This window comes from Lipomyces japonicus (genome assembly GCF_038497905.1).
Source record: "Lipomyces japonicus strain CBS 7319 unplaced genomic scaffold V1514scaffold_18, whole genome shotgun sequence".
NCBI classification, from domain to species: domain Eukaryota; kingdom Fungi; phylum Ascomycota; class Lipomycetes; order Lipomycetales; family Lipomycetaceae; genus Lipomyces; species Lipomyces japonicus.
Genome location: NW_027117830.1, coordinates 156,780 through 175,414, shown reverse-complemented (window position 1 = coordinate 175,414; position 18,635 = coordinate 156,780). Strand labels below are relative to the sequence as shown.

General features: G+C 42.1%; 9 protein-coding genes across 9 annotated transcripts; 3 read left to right on the top strand and 6 right to left on the bottom strand.

Moving 5' to 3' along the window:
- Positions 1-110: 110 nt before the first annotated feature.
- Positions 111-1,267, bottom strand: V1514DRAFT_330635 (uncharacterized protein). The gene is made up of 2 exons (XM_066927531.1): positions 1,014-1,267; positions 111-946 (listed from the first exon to the last, which is right to left on the bottom strand). Exons 1-2 carry the CDS (start codon positions 1,168-1,170, stop codon positions 216-218), a joined length of 888 nt encoding a protein of 295 aa, XP_066783525.1. The 5' UTR covers positions 1,171-1,267; the 3' UTR covers positions 111-215.
- V1514DRAFT_356859 (uncharacterized protein) lies at positions 1,221-2,477 on the bottom strand (the record flags this gene model as incomplete). The annotated part of the gene is made up of 2 exons (XM_066929649.1): positions 1,221-2,095; positions 2,276-2,477. 2 exons carry the CDS (start codon positions 2,475-2,477, stop codon positions 1,659-1,661), a joined length of 639 nt encoding a protein of 212 aa, XP_066783524.1. The 3' UTR covers positions 1,221-1,658.
- A 394-nt stretch (positions 2,478-2,871) lies between these two features.
- Positions 2,872-4,174, bottom strand: V1514DRAFT_330629 (SGF29 tudor-like domain-containing protein). Its single transcript, XM_066927530.1, has 4 exons — positions 3,867-4,174; positions 3,559-3,787; positions 3,356-3,493; positions 2,872-3,278 (listed from the first exon to the last, which is right to left on the bottom strand). Exons 1-4 carry the CDS (start codon positions 4,087-4,089, stop codon positions 2,993-2,995), a joined length of 876 nt encoding a protein of 291 aa, XP_066783523.1. The 5' UTR covers positions 4,090-4,174; the 3' UTR covers positions 2,872-2,992.
- Positions 4,175-4,290: 116 nt separating this feature from the next.
- V1514DRAFT_319900 (uncharacterized protein) lies at positions 4,291-4,835 on the top strand (the record flags this gene model as incomplete). Its single annotated transcript, XM_066925972.1, has 2 exons — positions 4,291-4,293; positions 4,356-4,835. 2 exons carry the CDS (start codon positions 4,291-4,293, stop codon positions 4,833-4,835), a joined length of 483 nt encoding a protein of 160 aa, XP_066783522.1.
- Positions 4,836-5,265: 430 nt separating this feature from the next.
- Positions 5,266-6,642, top strand: V1514DRAFT_319899 (uncharacterized protein; the record flags this gene model as incomplete). Its single annotated transcript, XM_066925971.1, has 2 exons — positions 5,266-5,439; positions 5,515-6,642. 2 exons carry the CDS (start codon positions 5,266-5,268, stop codon positions 6,640-6,642), a joined length of 1,302 nt encoding a protein of 433 aa, XP_066783521.1.
- A 91-nt stretch (positions 6,643-6,733) lies between these two features.
- V1514DRAFT_352163 (glucanotransferase domain of glycogen debranching enzyme-domain-containing protein) lies at positions 6,734-11,899 on the bottom strand. Its single transcript, XM_066929485.1, has 4 exons — positions 11,359-11,899; positions 9,266-11,292; positions 7,351-9,214; positions 6,734-7,293 (listed from the first exon to the last, which is right to left on the bottom strand). Exons 1-4 carry the CDS (start codon positions 11,574-11,576, stop codon positions 6,942-6,944), a joined length of 4,461 nt encoding a protein of 1,486 aa, XP_066783520.1. The 5' UTR covers positions 11,577-11,899; the 3' UTR covers positions 6,734-6,941.
- Positions 11,900-12,644: 745 nt separating this feature from the next.
- Positions 12,645-14,226, bottom strand: V1514DRAFT_330623 (pyridoxal phosphate-dependent transferase). Its single transcript, XM_066927529.1, has 3 exons — positions 13,835-14,226; positions 12,932-13,759; positions 12,645-12,862 (listed from the first exon to the last, which is right to left on the bottom strand). Exons 1-3 carry the CDS (start codon positions 14,120-14,122, stop codon positions 12,755-12,757), a joined length of 1,224 nt encoding a protein of 407 aa, XP_066783519.1. The 5' UTR covers positions 14,123-14,226; the 3' UTR covers positions 12,645-12,754.
- Positions 14,227-15,295: 1,069 nt separating this feature from the next.
- V1514DRAFT_367617 (uncharacterized protein) lies at positions 15,296-16,695 on the top strand. Its single transcript, XM_066929872.1, has one exon. The coding sequence runs from the start codon at positions 15,316-15,318 to the stop codon at positions 16,657-16,659; it is 1,344 nt and encodes a 447-aa protein (XP_066783518.1). The 5' UTR covers positions 15,296-15,315; the 3' UTR covers positions 16,660-16,695.
- An 84-nt stretch (positions 16,696-16,779) lies between these two features.
- On the bottom strand, positions 16,780-18,436 carry V1514DRAFT_56313 (uncharacterized protein). The gene is made up of 2 exons (XM_066930064.1): positions 18,231-18,436; positions 16,780-18,171 (listed from the first exon to the last, which is right to left on the bottom strand). Exons 1-2 carry the CDS (start codon positions 18,277-18,279, stop codon positions 16,901-16,903), a joined length of 1,320 nt encoding a protein of 439 aa, XP_066783517.1. The 5' UTR covers positions 18,280-18,436; the 3' UTR covers positions 16,780-16,900.
- Between the last annotated feature and the right edge of the window lie 199 nt (positions 18,437-18,635).

Below are 18,635 nucleotides of genomic sequence, written 5' to 3'. Positions count from 1 at the left end.
ATCAGAATGCTGCTACTGCTGATGATGATGATGAGATTGGTATCTGATGGTGTTCAGACAATGCCGCGATGGGTGATACAGAGTTTCGAATTCCAAAAAAAAAAAAATTTATTAGTTGTAAGTCATTATAATTATGTATAATTGAAAGTAAAATGCCCGAAAGGTCTATCGTATCATTAATGTATTATTGTTATTATAAATTAATGGAACTCGGTTTATCTCAACCGTCTTAAAAGAAAAGAAAACGAAGAATCAGGCGCTGATTCTTTGCTCGCGTTTTCCAAGTCTTGTTCATTTTGATACCGCTGTGGGATGTCTTTTTGCATGGCCACGCCAGCGATAAATAAGATTACGGTGATGAAAAACTGCGACAGCACTGCCATGACGAGATAAATAGGCCAGCTTCCATTAATGGTGTTGAACTTGTTTGCAACACCGCCACTGAAATATCCACTTCCTGAAAGAGTAAACGCGGAAAGAATCGAGTAAATGATTCGAACCAGGAAAAAAGGCAACGACAAGCCAACACCGATGACGATGGTGCGAAAGTGACCTAGGCTGTTGCCATGGCTTAAAAACCATGCCGTGTAAACGCATATGGAAACGAAAACTCCAAGAAGGATCAATGCAGAAACCTTGGTCAGATATCGGCCGTTGTTTGCACTGCTCACTGATTCGGCACCGTTTGCCAGGTCAGAACCGGCAATGATGCCGATGACGATGGCAGCTAGCAACGCCAACTTGGAAAGACGAAGAGCATAAACAAAAAATCGAGGCAGGTCTTGACCGGTGCCGAACTTGGCCGCGCTTTTGAGGAAGCCAATGGCTGCAGAAAGCAACGGAGTCAACGCGATCGCGGTCAACGTGACCTGGGCAACCACCAGGCCGATGGTGGGATTACTGGTGAGTTCAAGCACAATGACCAAAACACAAGACGTAATTCGAACTGCATAACAACAGTTAGGCATTATGAACATAAAACGCATGGTGTGCATGAAGCGAATAATACTTACGAACCAAGAACAAGATCAGGTACACCCATCCGCCTTGCTTTCTAAATTCAATGCGATACCTGGTCTTGCTGATAAATACAAACAAAGTCGTTAGCACGTAGACTGCAATTTCTACAGAAGCAATGATGCCTCTGGGTTTTAATGAATTGGTGGTCATCGTTTATATGTAGCGATGATGCGAACGAGAAAGGATGGTGCATTGAAACTAAGCCGAGGGGAAACGAGCCGGATATTTAAACTCTTGACTCGGGATTTGGCCATCTTCTTGCCCTGACGCGTTCATAACCATTGTGCCGCCGTCGTCGTCATCCCACGGCAACCACGAAACGCTAAAAACACAACGACAAAGCTTGTTCCTGCTTCTGGTCGCCATTAAAAAAAGTTTTTTACCCTAACCCAATGAGGCAAATGCGAGATTGAATAAACCTTAAACTTTGCCTATTGTTTGGCGCTGGCTGTGCTGCGGCTGTGCTGAGGCTGTGCGGACCCCCGTTAAATTCCGCGTTTGGCCCAGCTCTTTTAACAAAAAATTTCAAGATACGATATTTATTCGTCATGTATTATGTTATGTGAGTCTTGCTTGTAATAATAATCATCTTCACGTGCACGCACATATGTACGTTTATTGAATCCCTGTGGCTCCCCTCATGGAAGGCCAAGTGCCCTGCGCAATCCCTGATTCTCCACTTCCAGCGCTTGCATGGCAGAGATTATGCTGCCGTCGTTGCCATCGCCGTTTTCGCCGTCATTGTGCGCTGCTGAGACTGCGGCTCGCAAGTTCTGAGTCAAGCCGCGAATGCGCTTTTCCTGTTCTAGAAACAGGTCAAAAAGCTTCGAGTACTTGGCCTGCTCGTGATCCAGTTGGGTCCGGTACGTCTTGTGCAGATCCAGCAACGTCGTGGCATTATCTGTGGCATGCTGCCGCAGGGCATCCATGATGCGGTCCAGCGTGTGATCGTATTGCTGGGTCAAAACTTCCAAATCGGCTGCTTCCTCCCGTGCGGCCTGGGCCTCGTCACGTAGAATCTTGTTCTCATGTGCGAGCCGGCTTGAATCTTCAGTAAGCAAACCCCGGATGTTTTCTATATTAATGAATTGTATTTAGTATGCCAACCTTCTCCCGCGTGTAATGTAAAAAAAAATTAATTGGGCAAACTGACTGATCACTTCGGCTTTGTCTTGTATTATTTCTGTTTCCTGTGTGCTCTCCGCAGTCAATCATGACTTGTATCTCAACAAATAGAATAAAAATAAAAATAAACCTACAGATAATTCTGAACCTGTTAGATTTTCCAACGCGGCCAACGCGTTCGACGTTGACGTGACCGCAATTTCGGCCGTGGACGTGTTCGCCACTGATTCGGCAATGCGGAACAGGCGCGCGGTGGCTTCTCGGTTTGCTCGCAATGCCGACGAAAGATCGACTACCAATGACCATAGCACGTTGATGCTGGGATCGGACATGCCTGCTATCGATGACTGCATGGCATATGGTTAGTGATGATTAAGGCAGTGTAAATCTTCCCCTGACATTGGCTGCGCGCAGTTCACGAAAACATAAACTTAAGTGCTCAACACTCTTGGTCAACACACTATTCCATTACATTACAATGCCATCCCAATCGGACCCGTATAAACCCATTGTTCATATACATAAGTATTCCCGTCGACTTATATTCAATTATAAAATTATGTATAAACGACTAACAAATCATTCACTGTCCAGATTGAAGCCCGAGCTTGAATTTTTGAAGCAAAATCATGAAGCCATTCGCAAGCATTCCAGCGATTCTTTAATTCCGATCAGCATTCAGGTTCGAGAATTCACTTCAGATGTTAATCGTGGTCTTCAAATCGAGAAGCAACAAAATATACAAAATTCAATATCATAAAGTCATTACATACAAATCTGCACCAAACAAAAAAAAAATAAAGTAAAATAAAATAAACACTACCCAACCCGCATTCCATCATCATGGTCACCTTGGATATTCCAAAACAAGCCGTCGTTCAACTTCAGTCTCCTTGCCAACTTCTTCTTCTCCTTCAAATTTTAGCCTGCACGTGCCAGCTCGTCTCGTGCCCGTTACCTCGGCCCGATAAAAAGTAGTCGTTTCTGGATATCGCGCAAGAACTCTTGTGCCAGGCGCGTATGGTGGCAACTCAGTCGATGATTCGGCAATCACGATTATGTCCTTTGGTCCTGCCTTGTACGACTGACCCGGGTTATTATTTTCATCTGGTTCAGGATCTTGCACCTCATATCTAAAACCCAATCACCGTTGTTAGAATAAATACTATCATTAAAACCTTAACCAAAACCTCGTAAGTGTTTTACTAACCTGACTTTATTGCCTTCGCCCATAACTTTTGTAATTTCACATTGAATCCATTCCACGTCCGTACCTTTTTGCTTCTTTAGCCTGAACGCAACCTGTGCTCCCTTAATTGGCAACGCTTCCAAAGGCAATGCCGAACCACTGCATCCACATTAGTTAGCCCCGTCCATGCTCTTCAAACCTTTATAATTTTTTTTTTTACTAACCTCCTTGCTTTCTTCAAATTCTTTGATTCCGGTGCAACTTCTTCCACTTTTCGTTTCTTTCTTTTTCCGTCACTCGGCGGTGCCTGTTCTGATGCTTGCCGTAACGCAATCAAGATCGAAACATCCTCTGACGATTGATCCAATATTTTTTTCTCAGTTTGTGCATATTCTAATTGTCGCAAGTATAAATTTTTTAATTGATCCAATGTGGCCAATTTCGTGTTTAAATCTAAATTAAAAAAATAAAAAGAAAAAAAAAAAATTAGAACATACGATCATATATATATATATATATTTTTTTCACGCACCATCTTCATTTTCCAATTTAACACCATGATCAGAATCATCATTACCTAGTAATGCTTCCAATTTGGTAATCGAAACTTGCACGGATTCGTTCAAGTTCGCATGGTCGGGCAACTTCCGCAAGTCGGCAGAGATCTTGTTCCAAACTTCTGCCTCACCATTTGACTCGGGTAGCATTGGCACAAACTTTTGTGAGCTTGGCCGAGATCTCATCCGAGTCGCCATCTTTGCGGAACCATATAATCAAATGTATTTCACCTCAAATAGGTAAACAACGCATGCACGTCTTGGACAATGATTTGTATCATTTTGCCTTCGACCACATATTAACCCTAGCCCTGGTTTTTGTTTTGCTGGCGAGTGCGAATCAACCTCTACGGTTTAGTCGTAGAAGCCTTATAAACACCGTTAGAAATTGTATAAACCATGGTAAGTATGTTTGTTTAGAAATACTATGATCTGGTTGCCATGCTAAACAAACGACCTACCAGCCGCCAAAAGCGTTCGTTGTTCCGTACACTATCAAGGTCAAGGCAGGCAAGCGGTCAATCGTTGTTTTGCTGCCCCCGTCTGCATCATTTAAAGAACTCAAACAGCAAATCGTGCAGGCACTTAATGACACGTCATTTAAAAATGCCACTAACAATAATGATGGGGGTGATGGATCAGACGACATTGTCATTCCAAAGCCATCTTTTGATACCGTGAATGGGTCTGACGTTGATCGACCAGCGAGGCAAGATCAAAAAGATCAAGACCAAATCACGGTTGAAGACGTTCACGTTGGATTGCCAATTGATAAAGCAAATTTCTCCAAAGGTTGGAAAGAAATATCCGATCAAGATGGAACCAAGGCCAAAACGATCGAGGCATTGGGACTCAGGGACGGCAGCGTTATTGCTTACCGAACCGGTCAGGAAAAATCAGGCTTTGTTGTCGAATTCCCGAATTTAGAAGATGACGATGCATAATCATTTATTTTTTTTGTTATTCCTATTATTAATTTTTTTTTAAAATCATAATCATGGCTATGCAACGTCACGTCTCGTTCAAGCATTCGATTGTCCTTTATTGCAATCACGCACAACTTTTTTTGTATAATGGGGAAAGGCGTTTTTTTTTTCTTGAAAAAAGGGTGGGTTTCTACCTATCATACTGTATTTTTCTTAATTTATGGACTTGATGTATAATTATTACTTGATGGATCAACATGCACATCTGACTTGGACCGGTGGTTGGTAGTTAGGTTTTATATATTAAATGTGCGGGTAAGGGCTCGTATTTCCATATAGACACCGGATCAACAAAAGATCACTACGAAGGAAAGCATAGAGAAAAATTAGTATACATTTACAATTTGAAGCCAAACTTCAAATGCAATAACGACCCGGTTTACGAGTCATGCACCCGTTTGAAGCACGTAACGATATGGAAAGCAACCACGAAGGCGTGGTTGTCAGATTACGAAATATCGATGACGATCGAGGACAGCTTGAACTTCACGGCCGCGGCGATACCAAGCCTGCTGCTGCTGGCACGGTTCGTGCTTATGCTTCCAAGCAACAGGAATGGCGCGTAAGTTATATATATATATATAAAGAAAATTCATTAATTGGGACGTTTTGTTTTGTTTCGTTTCGCTGTTATTAGGAATTTTGTGATCAGGAACGATTCGAGGACCGATATCTGGTGTACGAGCAGAAATTGATCAAATTTTTGGACACCCGCGTGCTTTCACGATCCACCAAGCGGCACAAGCGTGCTCATTTATCATCACAAGCTGCAGCAAAAGATCACAAGCAATTATCTAAAAACACGATCAAGGCATACGTGGCCGCGATCGTGAACCTATACGAAGAGCAACGCGATGCCGGAGTGAACCTGCACCCGCACCCGCGCGGTGATTGGATCAGGGCCAAGATCGGCAGCATTCCGGATAATGACGAGCCTGAACATCGGCGGCGGAATCCGGCTAAGAACCATCATCAGCAATCCGCGTCGCCATCCGAGTCAGGTTCGACCACGTCTGGCCAGCAAGCACGGCCACCATCGCGACCACCATCACGACAACAACAACAACAACAACAACAACACAGTGACAGCCAAAGTTTAAGGCTGACGACGGCAGACGTGGAAAACAGCAATTTTAACGACCTCACTCGCACGTTGTCAGGCGTGGTCGACGCAACCGGGCATGACATGCTTGAACCATCAAATCACACGGCCAACACAACAACCACGGCCACTGAATCAATTCATGCGGTTGCGACACCGGCCACGACAATGACCACAGATGATGCGCATTTGACATCATCAAAGTCGCCTAATTTGCAACCTGGCGGATTGTCCCGACTTCGCAGGCGAACCCACCGGTCGATTTTCATTAACGACGGTGCCGACCACGATCACGCTGCTGCTGCTGGGGTTGCCATGCAATCCGAATTTGTTATACCGGCTGATTTTTACAAAGAAATTGCAACCTTGTCAAGCACGGTGACACAATCTGTTCAAAGCTTGGAAACTTCATTGACTTCGGTTATCAGAGAGCAAGGATTGCAAATCGCTCAGCTTCGGCAACAGGTCGAAATCTTAACCGGGCAAGCACAGGCTCCGGCAATCTCAACAAGCACGGCTACGACAACCACAAATGCTTCTCATCTTGGTGCTCATCATAACCGTAATCACCATCCACCTGCGGCTCCACCGCATGTCGAAGTATCATTCCCGGCGATTCATCATAACTCACATCCTCCTTATTCAGAACCTGCGTATCAATGATTCACGTAATAACTTGTACTGTCCTTGGTTTTTTTTTTTTTAAATTTTTTCTGGTTTTTTTGAAATTTGGAGTTTTTGGGAGATGTTTTTTTTAGAATGTAATTTACTTGAATTGTTTTATGTATATAATGTAACTCTAGGAACAACCAAAAATAAAATAAAATAAAAAACCAAGAAAAAATCACAATCCAATGCATGCATAATTCAAATTACAAGGCAAAGAAAGAAAGATGAAAAAGAAAAGAAAAAAATAATATATAAAACCTCCCAAAAAAAAAATTTATAATCCCAATTCGTAACTAATCTTGATCAAAGTCAATATCAATAACATCCTTAAATAGGTCAAGAATCGTGGCCGAACTCCATGCCTGAGTCGGTGATGAATCATTACAATTTTGTCCGTTTTTGTTTGTTAATTCGGTTAACCCGGCCCAGGGTGATTGTCTTATCCATTTAACATGTCCGTTTAGTCTAATATATAACTGTTGCAAGGTTTCTATCCGTTCCAGTCTTGATGATTTACGTAATAAATCAAAATGTAAAAATGCTCGCAAAAAGAACCCCGTACACCATATCCATTCTGGACCTTGATGATAATTTCTACCTTTGGAAGTTTTAAAATTTTCTGAATCTTCTGAATTGTTATAGTATCTAAATATATAATCATTAGTCAAATGGGAAAGAGAGAGAGAGAGATAGTAAACTCACGGTTCGTAGTTCATATCTGATGGATCAAGAGTAAGCATGCCAACCGGTCCACGAATAACACTATCCGCAATCGCAATCGTTCCTAATGCCTTTTCGGGATCGAACAATTCTGGAGCAACAGTCATTGCGATTGCAAAATTCGGTCGCAACTCATAATCTTCATATGGCTTTCCCGATCGAAACAAATCCTTATAAATCCCACGACGGTTAACACAATCTTTCCTAATCACGTATTTGTCGTCATCATTAGGGTTAACAGGAACGTAATAACATTTCTCAAAATTTTTCTGAACAAGTTCTTCCCAATCTTTTAATTTAATAATTTTTTGACCGTCATTGGTAGTGACCGAATCATGCTTATATAAATCTTGATCGTGTAATTGATTGACCCATCTAAGCGTGCTCTTTAACATGCCAGAAATCTCAATCGCGGCACCATCTCGTGGCGTGCCGGGCCATCCCTTATTCCCCGCGCGAGCGCTTTCTCCCATTTTGTCCATCCAAGTTCCACAATTCCACTGGTTACCGCCAAAGATTAATCCGGTTTCCCAATCCACATCGACGTCAATATTAAATCCTTCGTCTTTCATTTGCATGTCCAATTGCACCCCCGCATTCCATTCTCGAAAATGCAGTCCTTCGGCATGTCGTTGTAATACTTCGTGAATAATATCAACTAATTTTGTAGAATAACTATACGCTCTCGCATCATCATGTTCGACATACGTATCATCCAAGGGGAATCGCCGCTTGACTTGTTCTTCAAGAATTTTCGCTCCATCGGGCACGATCCGTACGTAGTCCTGAATGACCTGCAAGAAAAACCAAACCGAATCTCGAGAGTTGTATCTCGGCCGGCGACCGGAATCCAGCAAGTTTGGAATCATACCGTGCTTCAATGTTGACGCGAACGCCAAAATATGATCCTTGGCCTCGTCATAACGTCCAGGCACGAGTAATAACCCGCGTGTAGACAAAAACACGTCACGACCCCAACAGCGCATGTACTCGCGCGAGAAATGCGGAAGCCCAGCTGCCATGCAAGGTACTTGATGACTGGGGTATAACGAACTTGAATTTGAAAATCCCACCATTTGAACTGATGCCAAAAGCAAACTTTTAAAAAATTCATGACTTTCATCATCATGATTTTTACATTCAAATTTGCCACCAAGTAACGCGATGGCTCGTTGCCTGCATGCATTATACACAGTCTCAATCACGATGGCAAAATACCTTGGCAACAAAAACGGTGGCACGCGTCGAATAACCGCAAACCGCAAATCCAACCATTCAACCAATGGAGTCAGTTCCGGCCGCGTTTTAGAAATCCGGGCAAGCCGATTTTGCACATAACCAAGTGGCCATTGGCCCTGTCGAAGGTGCTCACATAATGGATGAGCAAGATTGTTCGTTTCAATTATTTCTTTTAATGGTGACATGAACCCTTGCAAGCCGGCATACACTAACGGTCCAAAGTTTGGAATCACATATACACCGTCATTACCACCAGTCGAATCTCGTTCTTCTCCATCACATCGGTACAAAGCCAAATTTAGATCAATAAGATTTAAATCCTTTACTGCATCACCAGCGTCAGATCGAATAAATTGATCAACTGATTCTTCTGCCGATGGAATCCATGTTCGAAGCAATGCTATCGATCCGGAAGGGAAATGATCTGGCAATACGATTTCAGTCCGATCATGAACAGCGTCGTAAGTAACTGACGGAGATTGCAATTCTTCAACTTCAACTGGGATACCTTTCAGCTCTGTATCTGAATGCTTGTAATCACTTTTCTTAACCAGACTATTACATAATACAGACTTTGCAAATGTTCCTTGCAAAATAACAGGACCAACTATAATTGGGTTAATCAAACACTCGTTGAAAAAAAAAAAAAACTACTTACGTCTTTGTGAGTCATCTCCATCGTGGAATTTCGTTCTGGCAATCAAGAACCATCCTTTACCTTTACGTGGATTGACCCTGTGAACTGTAATAAAACTTCTCTCATGATGCACATGCATCTCAAGTGCGCCGTTTTTGCCCGTAATTTCATGAACTTCATTTAATACTTTCTTAATGGTGCCAATTCCATTATCAAACGTGTACAATCGGTTCTCGTTCACAATGTCAAGCAAACGTGGATAACATTCATCGTACCCCAAAACCGATCCGGTCGCGCAAGAACATAATGCCACTAAAGCTGCATTCGGTAGCGTATCTTCCACTGTTCTCTTTTGAGCAGGTGTTTCGTTATCATGTGTGCAGTCCATGAAAAGGGCATGCACATGAGACGCGTGCACAAGCTTGTCATCTGATAATGACGTTCTGGTAAGGCTACCAATAGGATACCCACCATGCCTATGAACCAGCCGCGAAAGTTCGGATTCAGACCATGCTTGCATGGCCTCGCGAATGAGTGAGTTTATGCCGAGACGTTCAACAAATAACTTGTCCATATCTTCCGATCCGGTAAACAGCTCAGCCACAACATAAAGATCTGGTCTTACTTTGCGTGCGGAATCTAGCAAGTACTCACCAACGTGTAAAGGTGTGGAATGGCAATTGTCAATACGGAATGCATGAAAGTATTTCGCGCAGATCTCGGTATATTGACGCATGTGGTCCCACAGGTATGGTGAATCCTCTGGACTTTTACCGTACCTTAATTTAACACAATCGCCCCAAGATATGACTTCTCGTCGAAGATAAGCTTTGGAGCTTGAAGACGCAAAGTCAACCATGGGATTGCCATTCCAAATCCAACCGTTATTGGCCAATCCGATTGTTTCGCCATCAACTTCAATCCTAGTGAAATACGTATCCGCCAGCGGGCTCTTACGAGTTATTTCGCCAACCTTGGGGCCATGATCATCAAGCCGGACGTACTTGATACGATTAAATAACTGCTCCAGAATTTCTTCAGCATCATTATCGTATTCACGATAATAAGGTAAGTTGATTTCGTCCACTATCCTAACGGTTTCAGCCTTGTATTTCTCAAGACGAGCATCTTCGCCTAATGTAGATTTAAGAATACCAGCAACCACGTTGGGATCAAGGGTTTTTCTAAATCGTTCACCTAGTCTATTAAATCTCCTTGCTGCACGGTCTTTCACGTATGTGCAGAGATCTTCAAACTTAAGATTTTTAGGAATCGGCGTCGCTCTCACGGCGTTATCCTTTTTTAATGCCTCCACCACGTTACTTGCCGTTTTTTCAACATCAATGACATAAAATTCCCATAATCTGAGTGCACCAAGAACATGCATCTTTATGCCGTCCATGATCGCAAGCAAGTCGTCTAATGATTTCAACACGGTGGGCAAACCGAGCGAGCGAAGCTGTCTTGAAAACAAAATTAATGCATCGTCAAGTTCATAGGCTGCTTGAAGATGAGGTGCAGTCTTGATTGAATATCCGACTTCAGGATGGTCTCTAAGCCATGTCGAGTTATTGGCAGTGTGATTCCAAACAACATCAGTCATTGACAAGATCTTATGCTTGTTCTTCATATAATCCACCAATTTTTCAATATCTTGCGTGCCATGCTTAAAAAGTTCGGGATCAAACTGGAGCTGGTCGTAAATTGAATAAGGAGAATTTGACTCGCCACGATGTTGAAGCGGAGTAAAATGAATCATGTTATATCCTTTCTCCTTAATTTTGCCAATCTTATCATCCCAAGTTTCAAACGGCCCAAGCCATTTGGAGACCACTGATTGAATAGAAAGCGCATCAAGAGGCAATGGAACATTATCGAGTGAAAACCGAGGAGTTACAGTAAAGTGATATTTTGCGGACACTGATTTTACGGTTGACAATGGTGAAAGAAAATTACCAACAGGCAGGTATGTCAAATAAAATGCAAACGCTCCGGGCTTGGTTATATTGATGTCGACGTGACCAGAAGAATGAAAGTCTGTGCGAAGTCTGCATTCATTAGTCTCATAAATGAATCACGGCACCGATTTGTTAAGGATAAGATAATACACGTACTCATGAGGATAATAATAATCTCGATCAAACTCGGTTGATTCATCAGGCGGTACGTTGCACCATAGTGTTCCATCTCGAGATACGGAAGACACGGAAGAAATGACAAACCGAAGCACGTATGGCTCATATGGTGCTGGTAATGAAATGAAAGTGCCTGATCCAGCAGGCGTTGGAGCGCCAACATCGGAAAGTGGCAAAGTATAGATTTGTAACGACATGTGTGCGATTATGCAAAATCAAAAAAAGTAATATCTTCTGAACAGTTTAACAACGTCGCCAAAGACCGTTCACTCGAAACGTGATCGATCAAAGGCCTTTTATGGACAATAATTCAAAATGCAAATGATCTACCTTTGAACTAAAACAAACTGATCTAGAACAAAAAAAATAACCCTTTGCTTGCGATCCTATAATATACAGTTACCGCTCTAAAGCGTCGTGGGATTCTATGGATTCTATTCTGCGGGTCGTGCTTGCCGATCACGATGCTTGTGAGAATGGGGATTGCCGCCAACCCCGGAACTTTATACGTTGTGTAAAGCTACAGCTATAAATAATACTACGATGACCAAAAAAAGGTTTGTAGCCTGCGAAGATTCACAAAATGTGATATGAGTTTAGAAAAGAATTTTTTTATTTAAAATACATGTACGGTTTAACTATTCGAAAACATTTGCTGAGTTGTATAAACGTTAAGAATCGGGCTGGGCTATTCTAAATGCTAGGCCGTCATCAGTATCAATTAAAGAGCGGCATGTGCGCGCGGGTCCTCATCATTGTCGGCTGCTGAGTGAAGCCATACATGCATGACTCAAGTATTATGACTCCATCGTTCAACCTGTTCACGTTTGCATCAATTCTAACGCTGGCTTAGCACTTTATCTTTAGCCTTTCATCATTACAAGACGAGATATCTACAGCTCAAGGGTGTTGTACTAAACCCTAGCAAAGTATTCGCCATTTTTAGTTAGGGTACGAAACAACCAAATTTTTTTTCTATAAATTCGCCCCGCCCCCTTACACCCGGTTTTTTATTCATCTTTATGCAAGGGCATTACGCAGATCAGTGAGGATTCGTCCGAGATTGTGTTTTTGCTGGTTGAAAACTTAAACCTTGACCGCTCCTACGTGTCTTCGGATATGTAGGGAATTTTTGAAAAATTTAATCGGCTATTTAGCTGGTGCTTTCTGAATTTACGGTTGTTTTTTTTTTTTTGGTAGTTGGATGCGTTGTCCCAGTTGAATGGATTGTACAAGTTAGTTTTTAATAAAATCATTTAGTCACATTTTCAAGTTTGTAAAATAAATCTTTTTTCATTATATAATAGTTGTATATAAAAGTACGCATTGAATAAAATATAGTGTATGTCTAAAGTCCTGTATAGTGTATGTATTTTTATGCTGTTCGAACAACTGCGTCGACCGCCTTCGCAAAGTAGTCTACGTTGCCCGAGTTTAAGCCTGCCATAGAAATTCGGCCATTCGAAGTAAGATAAACATGGTACTATGAATAAAGTTAGAATCCCTTATAAAAAAATTTGGAACTTGTTGAAAAGTCAACAGCTAAGCTTACGTCTTTAGTGATCTTCGCAACCTGCGCGGGAGTTAATCCAGTGAAGGAAAACATGCCGATTTGATCGATAATATGATTCCACGTTCCTGGTGTCTTAAGCTCAACAAGCTTTTCGTAGAGTACTTGACGATTCTCAAGAATACGATTAGCCATGGTTTTTAAATCACGAACCCACTCGGCAAACAACTCGGGATCGTTTAACACCTTGGCCACGATCCTGGCACCGTATGCAGGAGGATTGGAGATCTCTGATCGTTGAAGAACGGCAAGCTGAGACTTAACCGCAGTAGAAACATTCTTTGAGGAAGACACGACATGAAGAGCACCGGCACGCTCACCGTACAAACCAAAGTTCTTGGCGAATGACTGGCACACGAGAAGCTCGATGCCTAGGGAAAGGAAGTATCTTACTGCCCATGCATCCTTGTCCAGATCACCGGACGCAAAACCTTGATACGCACAGTCAAAGAAAGGAAACAACTGTTTGCGCACAATTACATCGGCAATTTGCTTCCATTGCTGTTCAGTAGGATCCACGCCGGTTGGGTTGTGAGCACATGCGTGCAGAAGGATGACTGATCCAGCAGCAGCAGACTCAAGAGATGACAGAAAGCCATCAATGTCGAGGCCGTTAGTTTTGGAATCAAAGTAAGGGTATTCCTTCACAACGAATCCAACGTTTCCAAAAATTTGCTTGTGGTTTGCCCATGTAGGGTTTGAAAGGTAGACGGTGACCGGGCCGGTAGACGTCGCAGGCGGGTGACGAGACAGAAACAGTGCACCAAGATGGTTAGCACCAGTGCCAGAGATGGTTTGAACGGAAGCGACCTGAAAGTATTTGTTAAAAAGATTAGTTTTTGAAAAATATATGTGGGTACGGCTAAAAGGACAAAAAAAACTTACACGTCCGTTGGAAATTGCGTCTGCGTCTTGCCCAAGAACCAATTTGGCCGCAGAGCTGGTAAACTCGGGTAGGCCAGTGATTGGGAGATACTCGTGATCAAGTGTCGGATCATCTTTAAGAAGACCATCAACTTTCTTAACGATCGGAAGAACCCAAGGTTTTCCAGTGCTGTCCCTGTAAGCACCAACGGAAACGTCAACTTTCAGGGGAGAAGGGTCAGCCTTGTAAGCGGCAAGGACACCAAACAGGGCGTCAGGAGGAGCAACCGTAACGTTAAAAACTGACATGGCTGGCAACTGATATATAAAATCAAAAAGAGAAAAGAAGACCCTTCGGTATATGAGCTTTAAATCGAGAGAGTTGAAGAGTGCGTAGAGAGATTAAGGAAAAGCGGGGCGTAATTATACCGGAGAACGGTCCGCTGCTCCGCGACAAATTCTCAATTAACAATTTCGGGCCACGACTGATTTACCCGTGCGGAACACAACGCACAAATAATCAACTTCACAACTTTTGTCTTGCTTGTTTTGTTTTGTAGAATTGTATTCTTACGGTAACTGGGTTTGAATACTGGCGAGGGTCGCACTGGTATTAGCTAAACTGCTGGTGGTTACATTCGGCGGCATGAATTTGATATGATATTGATCTTATTTTGTCCTGAGACTCACTCATACATATTACAATAGCGTTGACATATGACAACTGTCTTAACACTTTTTTTTTGTTTTTTGTCACTCGCGTAGCCCTTATAGTTTTTACTGTTTATCAGTTTCTTCATCGGCGTTAAACAACGCTCGACTGGCTCTAGATTCGGCATGTGCTTCAAGCAAACTCTTACCGAATGCATTTCACGAACCTTATTAGAGTCTTACTGAAATCGTGATATGGCTCACAATGGCTTTAAAATTTTTTTAGTAGATGTCCGTTAGGCGGTTTTTCAATTCTACAAGCTTGAGGCGGATGACGAAGAGTATGGATTTTTAAGGGTTTCCGTTGGTCATATTTCAAACGAACTTTTGATATCCACGTTGCAGAAAGTACGAAGCGTACGCGGTTGCTCAGCAGACAGGTTTAAAGTGAGTGATACCAGCGAGCATGGTTTCGATTACAGAAGAACGAAAAGAAAAATTTAATACACCTTCGACCCTGATCGTAAGTTTAATAAGAAGCTTACCCTCGTCCTGCGGTGTATTTTTTGGTGTTTGAAAGTGTCGCAGTTATTTGTTTGCATCTGTCTGAAGTGCAGCCATAACAGTTTTAGTCTTTTAGAGTTAATTTATGATTATAAGCTAGGGAACTTTTGTTCTTTCCCAATGTGCACTCGGTTGTATTTTAGTAGAAGGTCATTTAGCGAAATGTAGCGAAAGTTTGCCAATTATTACTATACATGATGATTTGCCCCGGAACTACCTTAAACGCGACGCAACAAGTCCCAAACGCGTAACTTAATCGTTGTTTAAAGAAATGCTATGCAATAGCCATGCCAACACCTAACGGCCGTGCCAAGCGACGGAAAAAAACTAGCAATGCATATTCTCAAATTGACAATGATCAGGATGAAAAGGACTTGTTTGGCGAACGTGAGATCGTGGACAAGCCGGTGAGGATGTTTGACGGCCAAGACGGCACGACTGATGTTTCGTTCCGGGTCGTGTCATGGGAGAACAACACTCCTGCGGTTGAATTCCCGTATGGAATTAAATTTACACGAGACACGCGAACTGTTCCGAAACTATCAACCTTAGCTTTACAGGCAATCGTTCCGAACGTGGCCAACATTGACGTGAAAACACTGTCACACGTTCCGTTCAAGCCCTATGGCGAACAAATATGGCAAAGCACATTAATCAGCGGTCAGGATTCATTCAAAGTGTTTCGAATTTTTGCTGAAGCATACCATGCCGAACCAGATTTTCGAACTCATATTTCCATGGACGATTTACGTCAGCTCGGGTTTGAACCCACGCCGGATGTTGTTCATCTGATTGAAGATCGAAAGTCATATTTTGCAAAAGCATTACCCGATCCTGACATTCGGCTTCAATGGATCCCATTTTTGTCACTAAATCGAATCGTGTCCGAACTTAACCGAACCACGTTTTCAACATCGTTCTTGGTTCACTTGAATATTGTTATATTGACAAGTCATTCCAGAGAGGCATGCATTGGCTTGCTTAAAATCCAAGGTCTCAAATCCGTATCGATTGCGGTTTCAAAGCAAAAAGATGGTCATACGCATTCGTTTGATACAAATGTGCTTCATGCTTGGGCCGTGGCCATGAAATCTGATAATGCATGGCCGTCACTTCTATGCTTTTCGTTTGCGGACAGATCGAACATAATTACTAAATCAGGCTTGGCTTCTCTTTTAAGAGTGAGCAATCGCATTCGTTATTTTGAAACGGATTATAGGCATGTGCCATTTGAGATTGTCCAATCCTGGGCCAAAACAAAACTTCATTCCGGATTAGCCGAGTCGCTGTATCATTTTACATTACAAATAGAGCAACAACTGATTAACCAACAACGAACAACAGATCGGAATAGGGTCAATGTCGAAGTTATGAATATTGAATTGGTTAAGCATGCTTTCGCATTTTTCCTTCCTAATGAATCAAGGAGAACCGTTCAATCGCTTAATAATAATTATCATAATCATCATCATCAGTTTCATCATTCTTCACCTCCATCTATTAATGCTTCTAAACCACCGTCGAATGTAACAAAGAGTTCAATAATTTCTGGCATTCAACGCGACATAAAATTGAAGAAACCAAGAAAAAACAAGTTCAATCTGGATGGCGCATTTGCTGACTTGATGTAAGTAGTATGAACATTATACAAAAATTTTATTACCAAATATTTAGTAGGCTCTTAACGACCATTAAAACAGAAAACATACCACAATGCGACAGTGATCAGAAAATTATGAAGAAACATTAAGTTTTTGAATGCAAAACACAAATGCAAAAAAAAAAGTAAAACAAACAAAAAACAAAAAAAATTGATTCCGACGCCCCTACCAAAAATAATCATAATAACCAAATATCGAATGTCCTTATATTTCAAGCTTCGCCTGTAATCAAACCAACGTTTTCATCACTAAGCTGCCTGGTTCGAACCGTTGCAGATGACTTGCGTTGATTTGGTGTTGGTGGCAGGCCAACTTGAACATCAGTCAATGACAACGTGGATCCAACGTTAACCAAGCCTCCTTCCCGGTGCGGCACTGCCAACGTCATGCCTAACGCAGCTGCAGCTCTCTCTTCCTTGGTCTCCTCGTGGGGTGCTTCCAACCATGACACGTTCATGCATCGATTTACCAGCCGTGCAGTCGTAGGTGAGATCGGCAGATAATGTGCTGATCGAGAAATTCCTGATAACTGGCGGAGCAGATTGAGAACATGTTCACGCTTGTAATGGGAATGCCGTAATTGCGTATGCGACAGCAGTGGATAAAGCACGCGCAGGTAGGTATGTCGAAGTGTTTCCATGTCTTCGGACAAGTCATGAAGTTCACGGATAAACACGTCCACAAGGACGCGCAAATCGTTAGTGTAAAAATATTCAAACGTGGCCTGGGTTGTGAATAGTTGAAAAAGCATTTTAAGAATAAGTAATTGCAGGCATGGTTCCCGTTCCCGGTTAAGAAGAATAATAATGTTCGATCCAAATGTCTTGTATGTCAAGCCCTTTGCTGCAAGTAATGTAACGACTTTGTTCTCGATCGGTGGCAAATCTGGATGAGTGTGACCCGAGATTAGCATGTACTGCTCATTTAAGACTAAGACGATTCGAATGACGGAGTAGCAGTATGGATCGGAATCATAGTCGGCATTCCGCTCGACTTCTTGGAACAAATACTCAATGAAATCATCCGTAATCTCTGCCACATCTTCATAACGTAGTCGCTGAACCCTGCACATTTCATACAGCAGGTCTTGAAAAATTCGGTGCAACCGGAACGACATGACATCTTGACCTCCTCGGAAGCGCCAGATAATCTCAATCACGATCCGGCATGCAGATTCTTCCTCCATCATTTCCAGCGTATCTGGATTTTCTCTGCCATCAAGTAAAAGAACAATGCCAATTAGAAGTATCATGTGTTGCGTGCAGGTACCTTTGACCAACGTGGTAATCAACCTCCGGCGAACATAACCTCGATTTTTATGAAATAATGGAGAATCAATAAACATATAACAACACTTTAATAGATCTTCATCTTCTTTCAAGTAAGCTTCCATATATCTGGACGTAAATCTTAAAAATGATTTCAGAATGGCCTCGATTAATGTAGACGAATGGTGCTCGCTAGATAACATATCCTCGAGTTCTAATGATTGCTAGTATTAGCTGATGTCAAATAGCTCGTCTTGCATAAAATGAACGTACCATCCCAAAACTGTTCTTTTGTTTCCAGATGATAATCAACAAACTCCATTGTTATCTTATTTCTCTTTTTTTCCTTTTTCTTTTTTCCCTTTTTTTGGACAACAAATTTAACGAACGGACGCCGCCAAACGACGGCAAATCAAATATCAAACCAAAGGACGGGAAGTTTAAATTAAAACCAGTAGAAAAGATCCTGTCAAAAAATTTTTGTTTCAACAAATATGGTCCCTAATATGGGGAAGGCCTGCAAGACTAGCTCGTTTCGATATCACTAATAACCGTCCCAACGGCATGCAAAAAAAAAAAAATCCCACTCCTCCCTTTCGCCACTTTTGGGAAGGTGAAGAAATTATCAAGTATAATTTTAATTCGTTAATATAGAGCACACAGTGTGTGGACTAGTGT